At 54.2% G+C, this 13,395-nt stretch overlaps 1 protein-coding gene across 3 annotated transcripts in view; it reads right to left on the bottom strand.

The window, feature by feature from the left end:
* The window catches only part of OTOF (otoferlin), a gene marked incomplete at both ends in the record, with an annotated part of 86,931 nt that overhangs the window by 50,338 nt on the left and 23,198 nt on the right, over nucleotides 1-13,395 (bottom strand). For all 3 annotated transcript variants that reach the window (XM_080712076.1, XM_080712074.1, XM_080712075.1), the window contains 2 exons: nucleotides 2,348-2,447; nucleotides 8,861-8,949. In XM_080712076.1, coding sequence (XP_080568202.1) covers nucleotides 2,348-2,447; nucleotides 8,861-8,949 — 189 coding nt within the window. The remainder of the gene's footprint in view (nucleotides 1-2,347; nucleotides 2,448-8,860; nucleotides 8,950-13,395) is intronic.

Below are 13,395 nucleotides of genomic sequence, written 5' to 3' on the forward strand. Positions count from 1 at the left end.
ATCCTGCTACTAAACAGTGCTTGTGAAGTGCTTCCAGCCTGTTAGAGGGGACATGGGGGGAGTCCCCCACCCTACTCATTTTTCAGATGAGAAAACCAAGGCTCAGAAAGACTGATACTTGCAAACTCCCCAGCTCAGGGGGTCCTGGCCTTAGGTCCCAGGGCCCTTGGCTTTGCTGCTCCCAAGGCCAAGGTTGGGGGCCCACCCTGGGCAGTTGAACCTGGCACTAGGGGTGGGCTCTCTGAGTTTCCTGTATTCATAATCAAGAATTACATTTAGTGTCCCCAAAGATTAGGTCACGTCCTTGTCCTCAGAACAGGGGCCTCTTGGTGGCGTGACAACATGAGCTAAGCTCGCCTTCCAGGAGAGGCGCAGCCCTGGACACTCTGATCTTCCTGCCCTGGAGAGGACAGGACCTTGGGGGTTGCCCTGGGCCTCTCCTCTGCAGAAAGTAGAACAAAACCTGGGCCCAGGCTCGGCAACTGAGGAGCCTGGTTGGATTCCTGCCTTTTGTCCTTGGGCCACGTACCTCTGTCCAGCTCTGGGTGCACCCTGTGCACAGGGGAGACCCTTTCCAGTCCCTTCCTCAACCACATGGGAGAAGGGAGGCCTCTCAGATCTGGGGGCGACTTGCTCATGTACTCGATAGCACCTTTCCCTCAGTCCTTGGAGCCCCCGATGGCCAGGCTTGGATTTCCCAAGGGAAGGGAAAGGCGCACACGTTTTCTGAGCCCTCGCCGTTATCATGCTGAGATACTTTTATGTAAACTCATCTGATCTTCTCAACACTTCAACCCACCCTACCTAACATAGCCGGAGGTAAGTCGCGTGCCTAGAGTCCAGCAGGTAGGAACTGCTGCAGCTGGGACTTGAGCCCGGACCCTTGACTCCAAGCCCCATGTCCTTTCCTCTGAGCCAAGGAGGCCCCTCTGGTGTGACCAAGTATGTTGTCATGGGAACATGGCAGCCTGGATTTGGAAGTCTTGGGTTTCAGAGCTGCCTCTGCTGTTATCAGCTCTCTGACCTCAGGCAAATCTATTTCCACCCAAGACTTCGGCATTCCCATCCATAACACAGGCAGCAGAGGTGAAAGGTGTGTGGGCTTGATGATCTGCAAGCCCTTTCCTGGGCACAAACCCCAAGTGTAATTCTAGAAATATAGGCCCGGCTGTGTGCTGGTCCCTGCCAACATTCCGTTCCTTCCTCCCTCGTCACCCACGATACCTTGTCTCCCTCCAGGCTGCCATGGTGTGCAAGCCCGCCATTCCTGCTGCTTTTTGTGCACCCCCTCTCCCCTTGCTGTGGTGGCTGAGCCGCCCACCCAACCTCTAGCCCACCCAGGGGAGAGAATGGCCTGGCTGAGCTCAGGTCAGGAGCCCTAGCTGTCCTCCCGTTTGCAAGGAAGTATCCTCACATGCCAATTCAGGGTGGGAGTTTCGGTCCCATTCTGAGCATTCCTCAGTGAGGGCTCCTTCCAATCTTACCCTCTCAGGCTGTTCCTGCCAGTTATTACGCAGGGCCGTGCCTTAACGTAGGACCCTGGTGGGGGCACCATGGTGCAGCCCCACTTTACACGTGGCCGAGCTGAGGCCAGGAACTCCTAGCTGACAATAGCATTTTATGTAGTTACTGAGTCCTTGCTATGGGCTCAGCTATCCTAAGCCCTTTCTGTGTGTTCTCAGTGCTCGGAACAACCCTGTCAGGTGGATTCCATATTTTTACTCACATTGCAGAAGACAAGAAGCCTGTCTAAGTCATAGTTAGGGGGCGGCCTGACCAAGGTACACACCCAGGTGCTGGGCTCATTTCCATGCTGCCAACTGCCCATGAGTGACGGAGGTGGGAGGGAGAAGACAGGAGAGCAGCCCCTGGGCACTGGGTGGGCCAGGGTTTTATTGTCTCCTTTTTCAGAACATACATCAAATGCCAGGCCTGCTACTAGTGCCTCTGTGCTCATGCTGAGATCCCTGCACTCCCAATCAAAGATCCTAGTCAAAAAGAGGAGCCCAGTCAGGTAGGCAGAGTGGAGGCCACTTGGTGGAGGGCCAGCAGGGCTCAGGTTGGCCTTTGGGTGCTTAGAGAAGCCGCATTCGTGATTCCTGAGCTGGGTCCTGATGGAAGAGAAGGAATGGCACCTCCCACTGCCCTTCCCCATCACTGTCACGCTCCAGAGGCTCCAGCCCCGGCCCCACATGAGTAATTCCAGCAGTCTCCCCGTCTCCTCCTCCCTCGCCTTGCCCTGTATGAAGTGCTGCCCAGTCTTCCCTACATGTGGGGGAGAGAAAGCAAAAGCAGGCTTCCCGGTGGGCCCAGGAGGGGCAAGTCCAGGGAGTCTGGTCACACCCACCTTGATGACGGCGTTGTTGTCGTCCATGAGTGTATCGGTCACCTCCACGCGGTTCTCCTCCACCACCTGCTGCAGCACCATGCGGAAGGTCCCGATCAGCCTGTGAATGGCACCAGGACATGGCGGTTGCACAGAAGATGCCAGAGTGAGGGCCAAGGCTGACATCCTGAGGGCTGTGGGAGGCTGGGAAGGGGCAGGTGGACTCACACAAGCCCGAGGCTGGGACTAGAGACGATGGTCCAGGAGCTGGGACTGGCCTGGCCAGGAAAGCATGTCCCCGAGGTATGTGATTCCTACAAATGTCTATGGTTGTATACGTGAAGCCTGTCCCCAGGGGAGTTCTAAGGGGCAGTGAGCATCCTGGGATGGCGTTCACAGACTGGGAGCCAGGGTGTATGGAATCAGGCTTCAGCTGGGCCCCTGCAAGAGCAGCTTTTGGAGGCCCAGAGGCCTGTGTGGAGGCTGCTGGGAAGGACTGAGGCCCCAGGATTCATAAGTGGCTCCTCCCTTCCACTTCCCCAACTGTGACCAAGATCTCCATTACTCGCCAATGCTGCTCCTTCATCCCACAGGGGCAGCCCTTAAGCAACTTCAAGGCAAGGACCCGTGGAACTGCGGAGTCCCCGTACTCTAGCTGCACAGCAGGGCACAGCTACCCAGTGTCGGGGAGAATGGAGTTTGAAAGCCAGCTTACACTTCCCAGCAGGGTACCTGTCTCCGGCACCCCGCCTAAGCTCTGGGTTTGCTCTTGAGCTAACGCCCCTGCTTTACTAAGTGAGTGAGACTCTGTCGATGATCTGGTCGGTATCTAGCACATACTCACCACTCCCAAAGCCCTGGGTGTGCATGCAGGTTTTTTTATGTTTAGCCTCTATTCTGTATTTCCCATACACTAAACACCTCGATATCTGCTGACTGAACTGATGTCCAGTAAATGCTGACGTGGATCCCTTCTACCCCACGGTGGGAGTGAGCAGGGCGCTCAGGGCTGCGCTCACGTGGTCTGTTCTCATGGGTCGAGTTGAGCACGTGGCCCTTCTCTGTAGAAGGACCATGGCTGAGGGGATTCGCACAGTGAGAGCTGGAAGGGACCTGGGAGTCATCTGTGCTGTCCTCGGGGCCAAGAAAGGGAACAGGAACACAGCCAATTAAAGGACAGCATGTCCATGAGGGTACAAGGACCCCCTGCAAATGTGAGGTGAAGTGAGATGTAGGCAAATTCTGACTTAGTCATGGTTGAAGTTTATACCCTTCCGAGGGCTATGGAGGATGAACACTGATTTTAAAAAAGAAAAAAAAAATCCATCCACACGAAGAGGAATTTCTGGAAGCAGTCGTGTTGGGTACGTGTGAACCGCATCCCTCCAGGGCTCAGAGCCCTGGCTTTCAGCTCACGCCACCTCCCTGGGCGGAACTGTCCAGGCCCTCCACTCTGGAGCCCAACTAGGCTTCTTGACTCTTCTCAGGCCAGCCACACGGGAGGCCGTGTCCCATCCTGATCTCTCCTCAGCCGGGGAGATATCACAGGGAGAAGTGCTGGGCTGGGGGCCAGAAGACCCAGAACCGCTGCTCCTGAGTCTTGATCTGTCTTTGTCTGGGCTCAGGTTTCTACATCTCAGAGACATCTGGAGGGCAGATGACTGGCATGAAAGGGCACCCCCGCCTGGTGGCAACCTCACCTTTCTGGGTCCTAAATCAGTGCTTCTCAAACTTCATGAACAGGATCACTAGAGGGCTCCTCGAAATACAAATGATAGGGACCTCCGATGTGCTGGTAACTGTTGAACAACTGGTAAGGAAGGAAGGCAGTGCCAGTGTGTAGCTTTGCCAGTTTCCATGGTATAAATGACTCACCATGGCCATCAGCTCAGCTCGCACCACTGGCTGCTCCTCCAGGTCTCTGATCTGACTGGTGGGACATGGCCTGGGAATTTGCACTTCTGTCCAGGTGATGCTGGTGAGGCTGCTGCGGGGGGAGGCACACTCTGAAAGTCTGTTTCACTCTGATACTTTGCCTGTGGGGTCTTCAGGACACTATCATTTTACTGGGACTTTGCCAGGTACCTGCCCAGGGCACATCTTACTCCATCTTGAGGCCCAAGAACAGCCAAGGAAAGTCCCTGGGATCAGAGGAGGTGCTGCAATGTGACAAGACGCCCCCAGGGGGCAGAAAGGAGCTGTTTGCCTAGCATTCAGCTCTGAAACAACCTCCAGCTCTGAGCCTAGCTGGACATGGGGAGCCGGGGAGCTGGGGCGGCGGGATCTCACTGCTCCATGGGCTCCCACCGCTGGTTCACCCGCACATCCCAGAGGCCTGGAAACCCCCACTCCCCACACCCTGGCCTAAGCCCAGGCTAAACATCAGGCAGTGTAGACAGATGTGGGTCACCCAGCAGAGCCCATGGGAGAGTCTGCCACCTGGTAGCTTGTGTGGGTCTGGTTGGTCCTTCAGCCTCTCTGAGTGAGCAGAAACACTCCCACCAAGCTCTCTAATGCTGGGCTTGCCATCTGGAGGGCCCAGGTCGGGTGGTTCCCCTTCGCCGGCTGGGATCTGGCAGCAGACCCAGGCCGACCCTCCCCCTGACAGAGCCCGCGCCGCCTGGCCAAGCCCGGAGGACCCGCTGCTATAGGAGGAACCAACTTGTCACGCTGCAGGGGATTTTACCTCCCAGCACCTCTGCCCTTCCTCAAATTAAAAACAAAAAGGAATATTCTTTGAAACGGGTAATTGATATCATCTCACTTTTACGTGAACTATAAAGAAAAGCACTTTTATGAAGTGTTGCTCTTTTTGCAGGTCTGCAAGCAATCATCTAAGCAAAAACAGGTGCTTGCTATAAAAACGCAGTTTCAAAACAAAGGCCCTCACGCTGCTGTGCGGCTTTCAACCAGAACGCTGCCCTCATTCTCCCCCACAGACACGCTCTGGGGAAGAGCCGGGGCAGTGACCCGTGGGACCTGGCCCCTGGGGTGACAAAGGAAGGGTGGGCTCATCCGTCCCCTGGACAGCGGAGCTGTGTCCTTGGAAATGGAGGTATGAGAAGGAGCACTGGCCGAGAGGTCAGGAGGTCTGGGTTGAAGACCTGCTGTGTGACCCTGGGCAAGGGCCCTCTCTGGGCCTCAGGTTCACCCAGGCTGTTAGATGAAGGAGCTGGGAGCTGACGCCACGTCCTCTGACACTTCCCTTATGGTCCACCCAATCCCTCCTCACAGAGAGCACTCCTCCTGGAAGGCCCCCATCGCGGGGCCTGGCTGGCAGGGCGGTCCAGGATTCTCAGGTAGTCAGACAGGAGGCCTCAGGTACAGATGGGCCACAGACTGACCACAATAGAATGGCAACCGGGCACCAGAATCCTGTCAATAATTCATTGCGTCCCCCTGGGAGCCAGTGTCAGGTGCCCTGGGATCCGCTGGCCCTCCACTGTGCTCCTGGCTCCTGAATTATTCAGGGACTCTGGCATCCTCCACAGCCAGAAGGCTGGTGGTTGGGCCAGGCCATTGCCCCTCAAGATCCTGGACAGGTAAGCAGGATGCCCAAGACGTCCCAACCTAACATCTTCCTGCACAGGAAGCTCAAGGTTCATGGAAGGAGATACTTGCTCCAGGCGGAGCCAAGTGGCCTCCTGGACCCTGATTAGGATGCTTCCTCCTTCCCACCAAGCCTCCAGCTCCCGGCAGGCCCTAGAACCACTAGATGTGGGCCTTTTCTTTGGCTCTAGGAAATAACTCCCTGACTTCAGAATGGGGGGCCCTGAGCCCCACCTGACTCCAAGCACCCCTCCCCAGGCTGTCCTGTGTCAGGATGGGCTGTGTTTCCACAAGATGGCCTCTTCTTATCCCTGTCCCATCTCTCAGCCAACAGTGTCTTGTACTGGACATTCTCTAGGTTCCTGAGAAAATGGCAGGATCCTCGTTCACACCTGAGCGCTCCCCTGTGGGTGGGTTTTCCTGCCTCCTTGTGAGTGGGGAGAGCAAGGGAGGGAGGGACAAAGAAGGGGAGCGCTGGGGTAGGAAACGCACCCCTTTTTGTCTTCCTTCTTACACCTAAGAACACTTAAGTGGAGCCTCAACTTTCAGCATCTTCGCTATGTGGTAGACAATTTCCTGAATACTGATTTGTGTATAGCAGGACTTTTGATGTGTTTAAGGGTTTCTAGCACTTCTGTGGTTGGTCTAGCAACTTTAACTGTAAATGAGTTAACAATGTCTTCCGAGTCTTTGGTTTCCACGTCACTGCTCAAATCCTGTGGGTGTTGGGAGTTGCCGAGGACCAGGAAGAGCAGATGGAAGATGTGGGTCGCAACCTGCCTCTTCCCTGTCTCTTCGTGTGACCTCACTGTACCTTCTGGGACTTAGTTTTCCCTCTTGAAGGCAAGGGCTGCCCTGGTGGAGCTCCACGCTCCCGGATGCTCTGACATCTAAGGGCTGGTTCCTGCTGGGGTTCCTGAGTGGCCCCTGCTGGCCCCTTCCTGGCCCTCAGCTTCTGATTCTGCCTCCCCTCCCCCTCCACTCCCACTCTGTCGGTATTGGCTCCTCCTCTTGTTCGGTTTCTCCTGTCCTCACAGGTCACTCGGGTGCCTCATCCCAGGGAAGAAGGCCATGCTCCCCCTTGGGGTCCCTGGTGTGCTTTCTCTCACCAACCTTTCTTATGGACACCAGAGGCAGCTGCCTGGGTCCCTGAAAGGCAAAGGGAGACCTCTGTGACCTAAACATCTCTCTTGTGGCCCTGCCAGCAGGCCTGAAATGTCCGTGCGTCATACTCTGTGATCTTGAGAGCTCACTATAAATACTACAGAATCACACACTCCTCACAGCCCATGAATTTCAGCTCTTCCTGACTCAGAAATCCCCTCTTCAGTCCACTCTGGGTTGTCCTCTCCCAGAAGAAGGGAGCTCACTACTTCCTGAAGGAGCATGTTGGTTGAAGAGTTCTGATGATCTTTTCTGCTTTCTCCCAACAATAAAGCCTCGTCCTCATGTTCCCTCTAGGATCATTCTTCTCTCTCCTCTTCCCATGGCAGAAAGCCTTCTTGGGGTAGGGACTGTGCCTTGATCCCTTATCCCAACACCTCCAGTGACTAGCACAGTTTCTGTCTGATATAGAATATTATTTGCTCAGTACGTGTTTGGTGAGTGGCTGGAAGAATGGGTGGATGTATAGATGTATGGGTAGATAGATGGATGAATAGATGGCAGGCTGGCTGACAGATTGATAGAGGAATGGATGGGAGGGTGGATGAGTGGATGGACAGATGTGTAGATAGATGAATGCAGATGAACAGATGGATGGATAGACAAATGGAGAGATGAATACACAGATTATGGATGGATAGGTGGATGGATGGATGAATGGATGAAAGCTAATAGATGGTTGGATAAGTTAATGGTTGGATGAATGAATGGATGGATGGGTAGCTGGATAGATGAATGGATAAGTATGTTTTATATGACTCTCTCCTTGCATCCACTTGTTTTAAGGCAAGATTTGAAATCCTTTCCCATAGGCAACCATAGATGGTACCTACTGGAGTCATCTGCAACCAAAAGGAGAGCAGTGGAACCCTCTCCTCTTCTGCTAATATTGTACAGCTTCTAATAGGACCTAGGACTGGGTTAGCTTTTTTTTTTGGCTTGAGCTTCCCTCCCACTGTTGAGTCACACTGAGCCCCCACTAAGCTAATACCTCCACATGTTTTGGTGCACATAGCAGTTAATTCATGACCTCCTCCAGCTTACATAAGAGTAATTAATTTCTGAATGTAGGACTGAAATTTACATTTCTAATATGAAGCCACCATTCTAGACTGTTCGAATCTTTCTCAGTTCTGCTGGTCACTCAGAGAGAAAGATGCCCACCCTGCTGGAGCATCTCATGGTGATAACACTCATGTGCTGACGCACGAGGGCAGGCACCTGGCTTTCCAGCACCTAGCTCAGTGCCTGACACACACGGGAACTTAGTCAACACTTGTAATGAATGACTCTATCTCATTCGCTTCTCACAGCTGCCTTTGATGCAAATATATATCCTTTTCTCACATGAGTATATTGAACACAGAGAGGTTACGTGCCCTGCCGAGGGTCCCACGGCAGATGGCTGACCTGAGGACCTGCAGGTCTGCCTCCTAAAGCACCTCATCTAAGTGTCTCATGGCTCTTGGGAGACAAGTTCTCCCTGAAGGGAGACTGTCTGAAGAAAGACATTGTCAGCCATTCAGGATTTAACCTTTCTGATGGGTTACTGTCCCCCAGCGGGTGCAGAGGGGAGCCTAAAGAAAGAGACAGGAAACTGGTGGGGCTGGGGACAAAAGGGTGGCCAGGAGGGCGAGGTGCTCTTGAATGGCAACGGGTGAGGGCCTGGGGCTCCATGCGGGAGCAGAATGTGGGCACAACTCAGCCTGCGACTTCTTTGGTCACTGAGGGTCTTCCCAGGGCAGGCCAGGGATGCAGTCCCTATTTTAAGCCCCGGGGTAGCCCAAGGCTCGGGGCAGGCCCAGCCCAGCCCACACTCACTTGTTGCTGAAGACTTTGCTGTAGTTGAAAATCTGGATCTCCAGCATCTCGGTTTTGTCGATGTTGCTGGCCACCGGCCACCGGAACGTCTGGGGAGAGAGGGATAGCGGGATCTCAGGCGGGAAGAACAGGAGAGCCCGTGGAGTGTGGGTGGAGGCCTTTCGCAGCCCCCGTGGCCCCTCACACGGGCCCAGGCACAAAGCACTCGCACCTGGACTCTCACGGCATAGAGTGGGCTTGCTGTCCACTCTCTTTCACACATGCCGCTCCAAGAGCCTTGGGAGCTGCCCAAGGTCAGGCGGGAAGGGGACGACTTAGACCTAGCCAGGACTTTTGCCTCAGGTTATGAGCCTGGTTTGGGTGTGTGCTGAGAGGAGCCGTGAGCTTTCAGCTCTCCCCAGCAGTCATTCTGCCCAGCCCGGGCTCTGCCTGGACGCCCCCACTGAGGCCGAGCCACCCACACTGTGGCCGTGTTCGTGTCAGAACGGACTTTTAGCTGTTTAGTGTTATGAGATCAGGACCAAAGCCTTTCCCTGACTCACCGTTTCTAGATTCACCCTTTCGCTTAGAGTCTTCCCAGAATCAACAACAAAGATCAATGAAACTCGAATGGAATTTTTTCCCAATGTCCTAGAAGTGGCAATGAGGGCTCAACATAGAGGCCAAAAGGTTCTGAGTGCCCCATTCGCTAAAGAAAGTCAATGATGGCAGAGGCGGGCGCCTCCCTCGGCTTCTCAAAGGCCCCGCTACCCCTGCCCTCGCTCAGCTCTCCTCCTGCGTGGGGCAACGAAGAAGGGAAAGGAAGAGGTAGAAGTGACCACGTCCTGAGAGCAGTGTTTTTGTGGTATTGCCTGGAGACACAGCTCATAGAGATGAGGCACCTGCGAGAAAGACAGCCTGGCATGCACATCCCAAGAGCATCTGCCTGGCAGTGAGCTGGTCTCAGGAGACCCACAGAGCCTCGTGTGGCCCTGTGGGGTGAGACGTGTATGTGGTTTCTGTTCTGTGGGCCAAGTGGTGACCTGATGGCACTCCCTCCAAGGGCCGCCTGCGGAGGGGTGGGTTCCTCCACACAGAGGAGGCTGCAGGGATGTCCCCGGTGGCAGGAGCTGGGGTGGGCTGGAGCCAGGCCTCCCAAGCTGGAACCTATGGCCTCAGATGTCCCACAGAACTCCTGCACAGTGTCCTGGAGGAAGCCAGTGCTTGCAGCCTGCAGCCCGCCATGCCGAGGGCACCCTGAGCTTGTCAGAGAAGCTGTCACCTGGGGGTTTGTGCTCATGGCAAAACCCCAGAAAGATGCCACACCTCTGCCTCTGCTGGAGTGGGAGGGGCTGGGGAGGGTCTGAGCAGGGGCCCCTCTTCCAAGTCTAAAGCCCCAAGCACTAAAGAAGGGGAGAAGGCCAGGTGGAGACCAGTGCCAGGTGAGAGTGTTGGCCTTGGCCAGAGTTTGGATGACCAAATGAGCTGAGGCTTTGGCGGGTAGCTCAGGGCTGTTGAGATGTATACCAGTGTGGTTTTGGCAAAGCAGGTGGAACGTAGCAAGTTTTAATTTTTTTTTTTTTTTTTTGGGTGCTGGGGATTGAATCCAGGGGCTTTCTACCTCCAAGCGACACTCCAGTCCTTTTTTCCCTGTAATTTTTAAAATTTTGAAATAGTGTCTTGCTAAGTTGCTAAGGCTAATCAGTGACTATATATATATATATATATATATATATATATATATATATATAGTTTTTCATGGTACTGGGGATGGAACCTAGGGGCATTCTACCTCTGAGCTATATCCCCCAGGCCTATTTTTTATTCTTTATTTTGAAATAGGGTCTCCCTGAGTTGCAAGTAGCTGAGGCTGTCCTCGAACCGTGATCCTCCTGTCTCAGCTTCCCAAATGCTGGGATTACAAGTGTGCGCCACATACCTGGCTTGACTTTTTATTTTTAAGTATCCTTTTAACACCCCATCCAATTCAGGCCACTCAAGAGACCAGTAATACTTAATAGTGATTAGTAATAATCGCTGTGATTTATGGAGACCTTGTCATTTTGCAGGGGTCTGAAACCTTTGTGATATTAATTCACTTAGTCTTTACAACAGCCCGAGAGGCTGGTAATGCCTTCTTTGTTTTATGGACAGAAAATCTAGGGCTCAGAGAAGCAGTATGATATAGAGATGGGCTGGCGGCTGAGTGGGTCTGGGGAGGAGGCTTCTTAGAGCCCAGCTTGCAGGGGCCACTTCCAAAGCTCAGCTTTCCTCTTTCAGAGTAGGGACTTGGGGGGCTGGGAGGACACTGGGCCAACCTGGCAGGTCACTGTCCAGTGTGTGCAGGGTCTGTCCCAGGATGGCCTTAGCTTCCTGCAGGACTGGTCTGGTCCAGGAGGGTCCCTGATTTGAGTGTGTGAGGGACACACAGAGGGAGGGGTGCGGGTGGGATGGGTAGGGTCTGAGCGGGGAGGGGGGGGAGCGGGGAGGGCGAGGCAGCCTCATTAAACAGCGTGGGCTCCTGCTGTCTGCTGTCTCTGTGGGCAGAGCATGTGGTTTTCTTAATGAAGTTGCTTCTCTGGGGCTGCAGGGAGATGAGCCCGACTCATCGTCATCCGCTGGGTGTTGAGAAGGGGTGCTGGAGGATACTCTCAGGTTTGCTTGAGATGAAGCAGGCAGGGGTGAGTGATCCATGGGTTGTGGGAGGGATCCGGCATTGGAAGGGGAGGAGGAACAGGAGACGTGAGGGATCCGATGGCGACAGCACCGTCAGAGGGAGGGTACATGGAAAGGTGGCTTAGCCAGGAGGGCACAAGGGCGACAGCAAAGTCATTTCAGAGAAAAATGGTGGACCGAGGCCAGGGGACCTGCAGAGGGAGCTCCTGGGGTGTAGTGCAGTGGGGCACAGAGGCCCACCCCACAGGCCGGGAGGGTGGGAGGGAGGAGAGTCCAGGGAAGCAGGCCTGGGGACCGGCCCTGCTCCAGGAATTTCTCAGCCAGAAGGAGCATTTGTAGGAAGGAGCCCAAGCTGGGGGCTGGAGGAAGTGAACGCTGGGCTGAGTGGGCCGAGACTCAGGTCCTCCTCAGAGGTGTTCAGGGTGAGTGACCGAAAGGTCTCAGTGAGCCAGAAGCGTGTCCTGACTTCTCTCTCCTCTTACACATTCTTCCCTTTCCTCACCTTTCTACCACCTGTATTTTTTACCTTCACTATACTTTCCCCTCCCCTCTCCTCTCTCCTTTCCTTCTTTCCTTCCTTCCTTTTTTCCTTCCTTCCTTCCTTCCTTCCTTCCTTCCTCCTTCTATCTTTCCTTTGGATTAATTCAGGGATATTCTACCTCCAAGCTACATCTCCAGCCCTTCAAAATCATTTTGTTTTGTTTTGTTTTGTTTTTGGTGCTACTGGGGGTGGAACCCAGGGGCTTTCTACCTCCGGGCTATACTCCCAGACCTATTTTATACTTTATTTGGAAACAGGGTCTAAGTTGCTGAGAGCCTCACTAAGTAGCTGAGGCTGGCTTTGAACCTGTGTGATCCTCCTGTCTCAGCCTCCCAAGCGCGGGGATTACAAGCGTGCACCACCATGCCCGGCTGTTTGTTTTGTTTTGAAACAGGGTCTTTTCTAGGTTTTCTGAGAGTCTTGCTAAATTGCTGAGACTGGTCTTGAACCTGCACTCCTCCTATCTCAGCCTCCTAAGTGCTGGGATTACCAAGGACCAGGATTACCGAGTACCAGTGCTACTCCCGAGTACCACCATTCCGGCTTCTACTTTCTTGCTCTCCTGTTTTATTTCTCTGCCTTTTCTCCTCAGCTCGTCCACTTTACCCTCCATCGTTTTCCTCTCTGTCTCGGCTACTCTCTTTGTGCCCCAGTGGTTCCCATCCCTGGCTGCGTGTCAGCATCATTTCCAGAAGCTTTCACTAAAAGTCCCTGGGCCCTGCCTGACACCAATTGGACTGGCATCTCCGGGTGGGGTCCGGGCACCAGGCTGGTGCTTGCTCTGGCTCATCCTGCGGTGCCATCTGCCGTGTCATGCCGCAGCAAAGAGGCCCTCACCAGGTGCTCTTGGAATTCCCACCCTTCAGAACCCAATTCTTTATCAATTATTCTGGCTCAGGTATCTGATTATAGTATCAGAAAATGGACTAAGACAGCTATCTCAAGGGGCTGTTAAGAGAACCAAAAGAAGCCACAGAGGTGACAGGATTTCGTCAGTGGCAGAGCGCTGCAGACATGGGAGGCGTTATTCCTTGGGTCCTCTTTCTCGTTCATTCCCCCCCGTGGCAGCTCTGTGCGTGTCTGTGGCTGCCATGTCTCCCTCCTTCACTTCCCGACACCATCTCTGCTTTGGCCTGCCAATGTCCCAAGCGCGGGGATTACAAGCGTGCGCCACCACGCCCGGCTAGCTCAGTAGTTTATACAGGAGGCGGGCTGCGTGCACCCGGGCTCTGCCACTAGCAGCTGCATGAACTTGGGCAAGTTTCCTTGCTTCCCAGTGTTCTCATTTAGGGAGTAATTGGGATTCCAGAGGGACTCCGCACACGAGCCCGGGAGGTGG

Source organism: Muscardinus avellanarius (assembly GCF_963383645.1).
Source record: "Muscardinus avellanarius genome assembly, chromosome: 15".
Lineage (NCBI taxonomy): Eukaryota > Metazoa > Chordata > Mammalia > Rodentia > Gliridae > Muscardinus > Muscardinus avellanarius.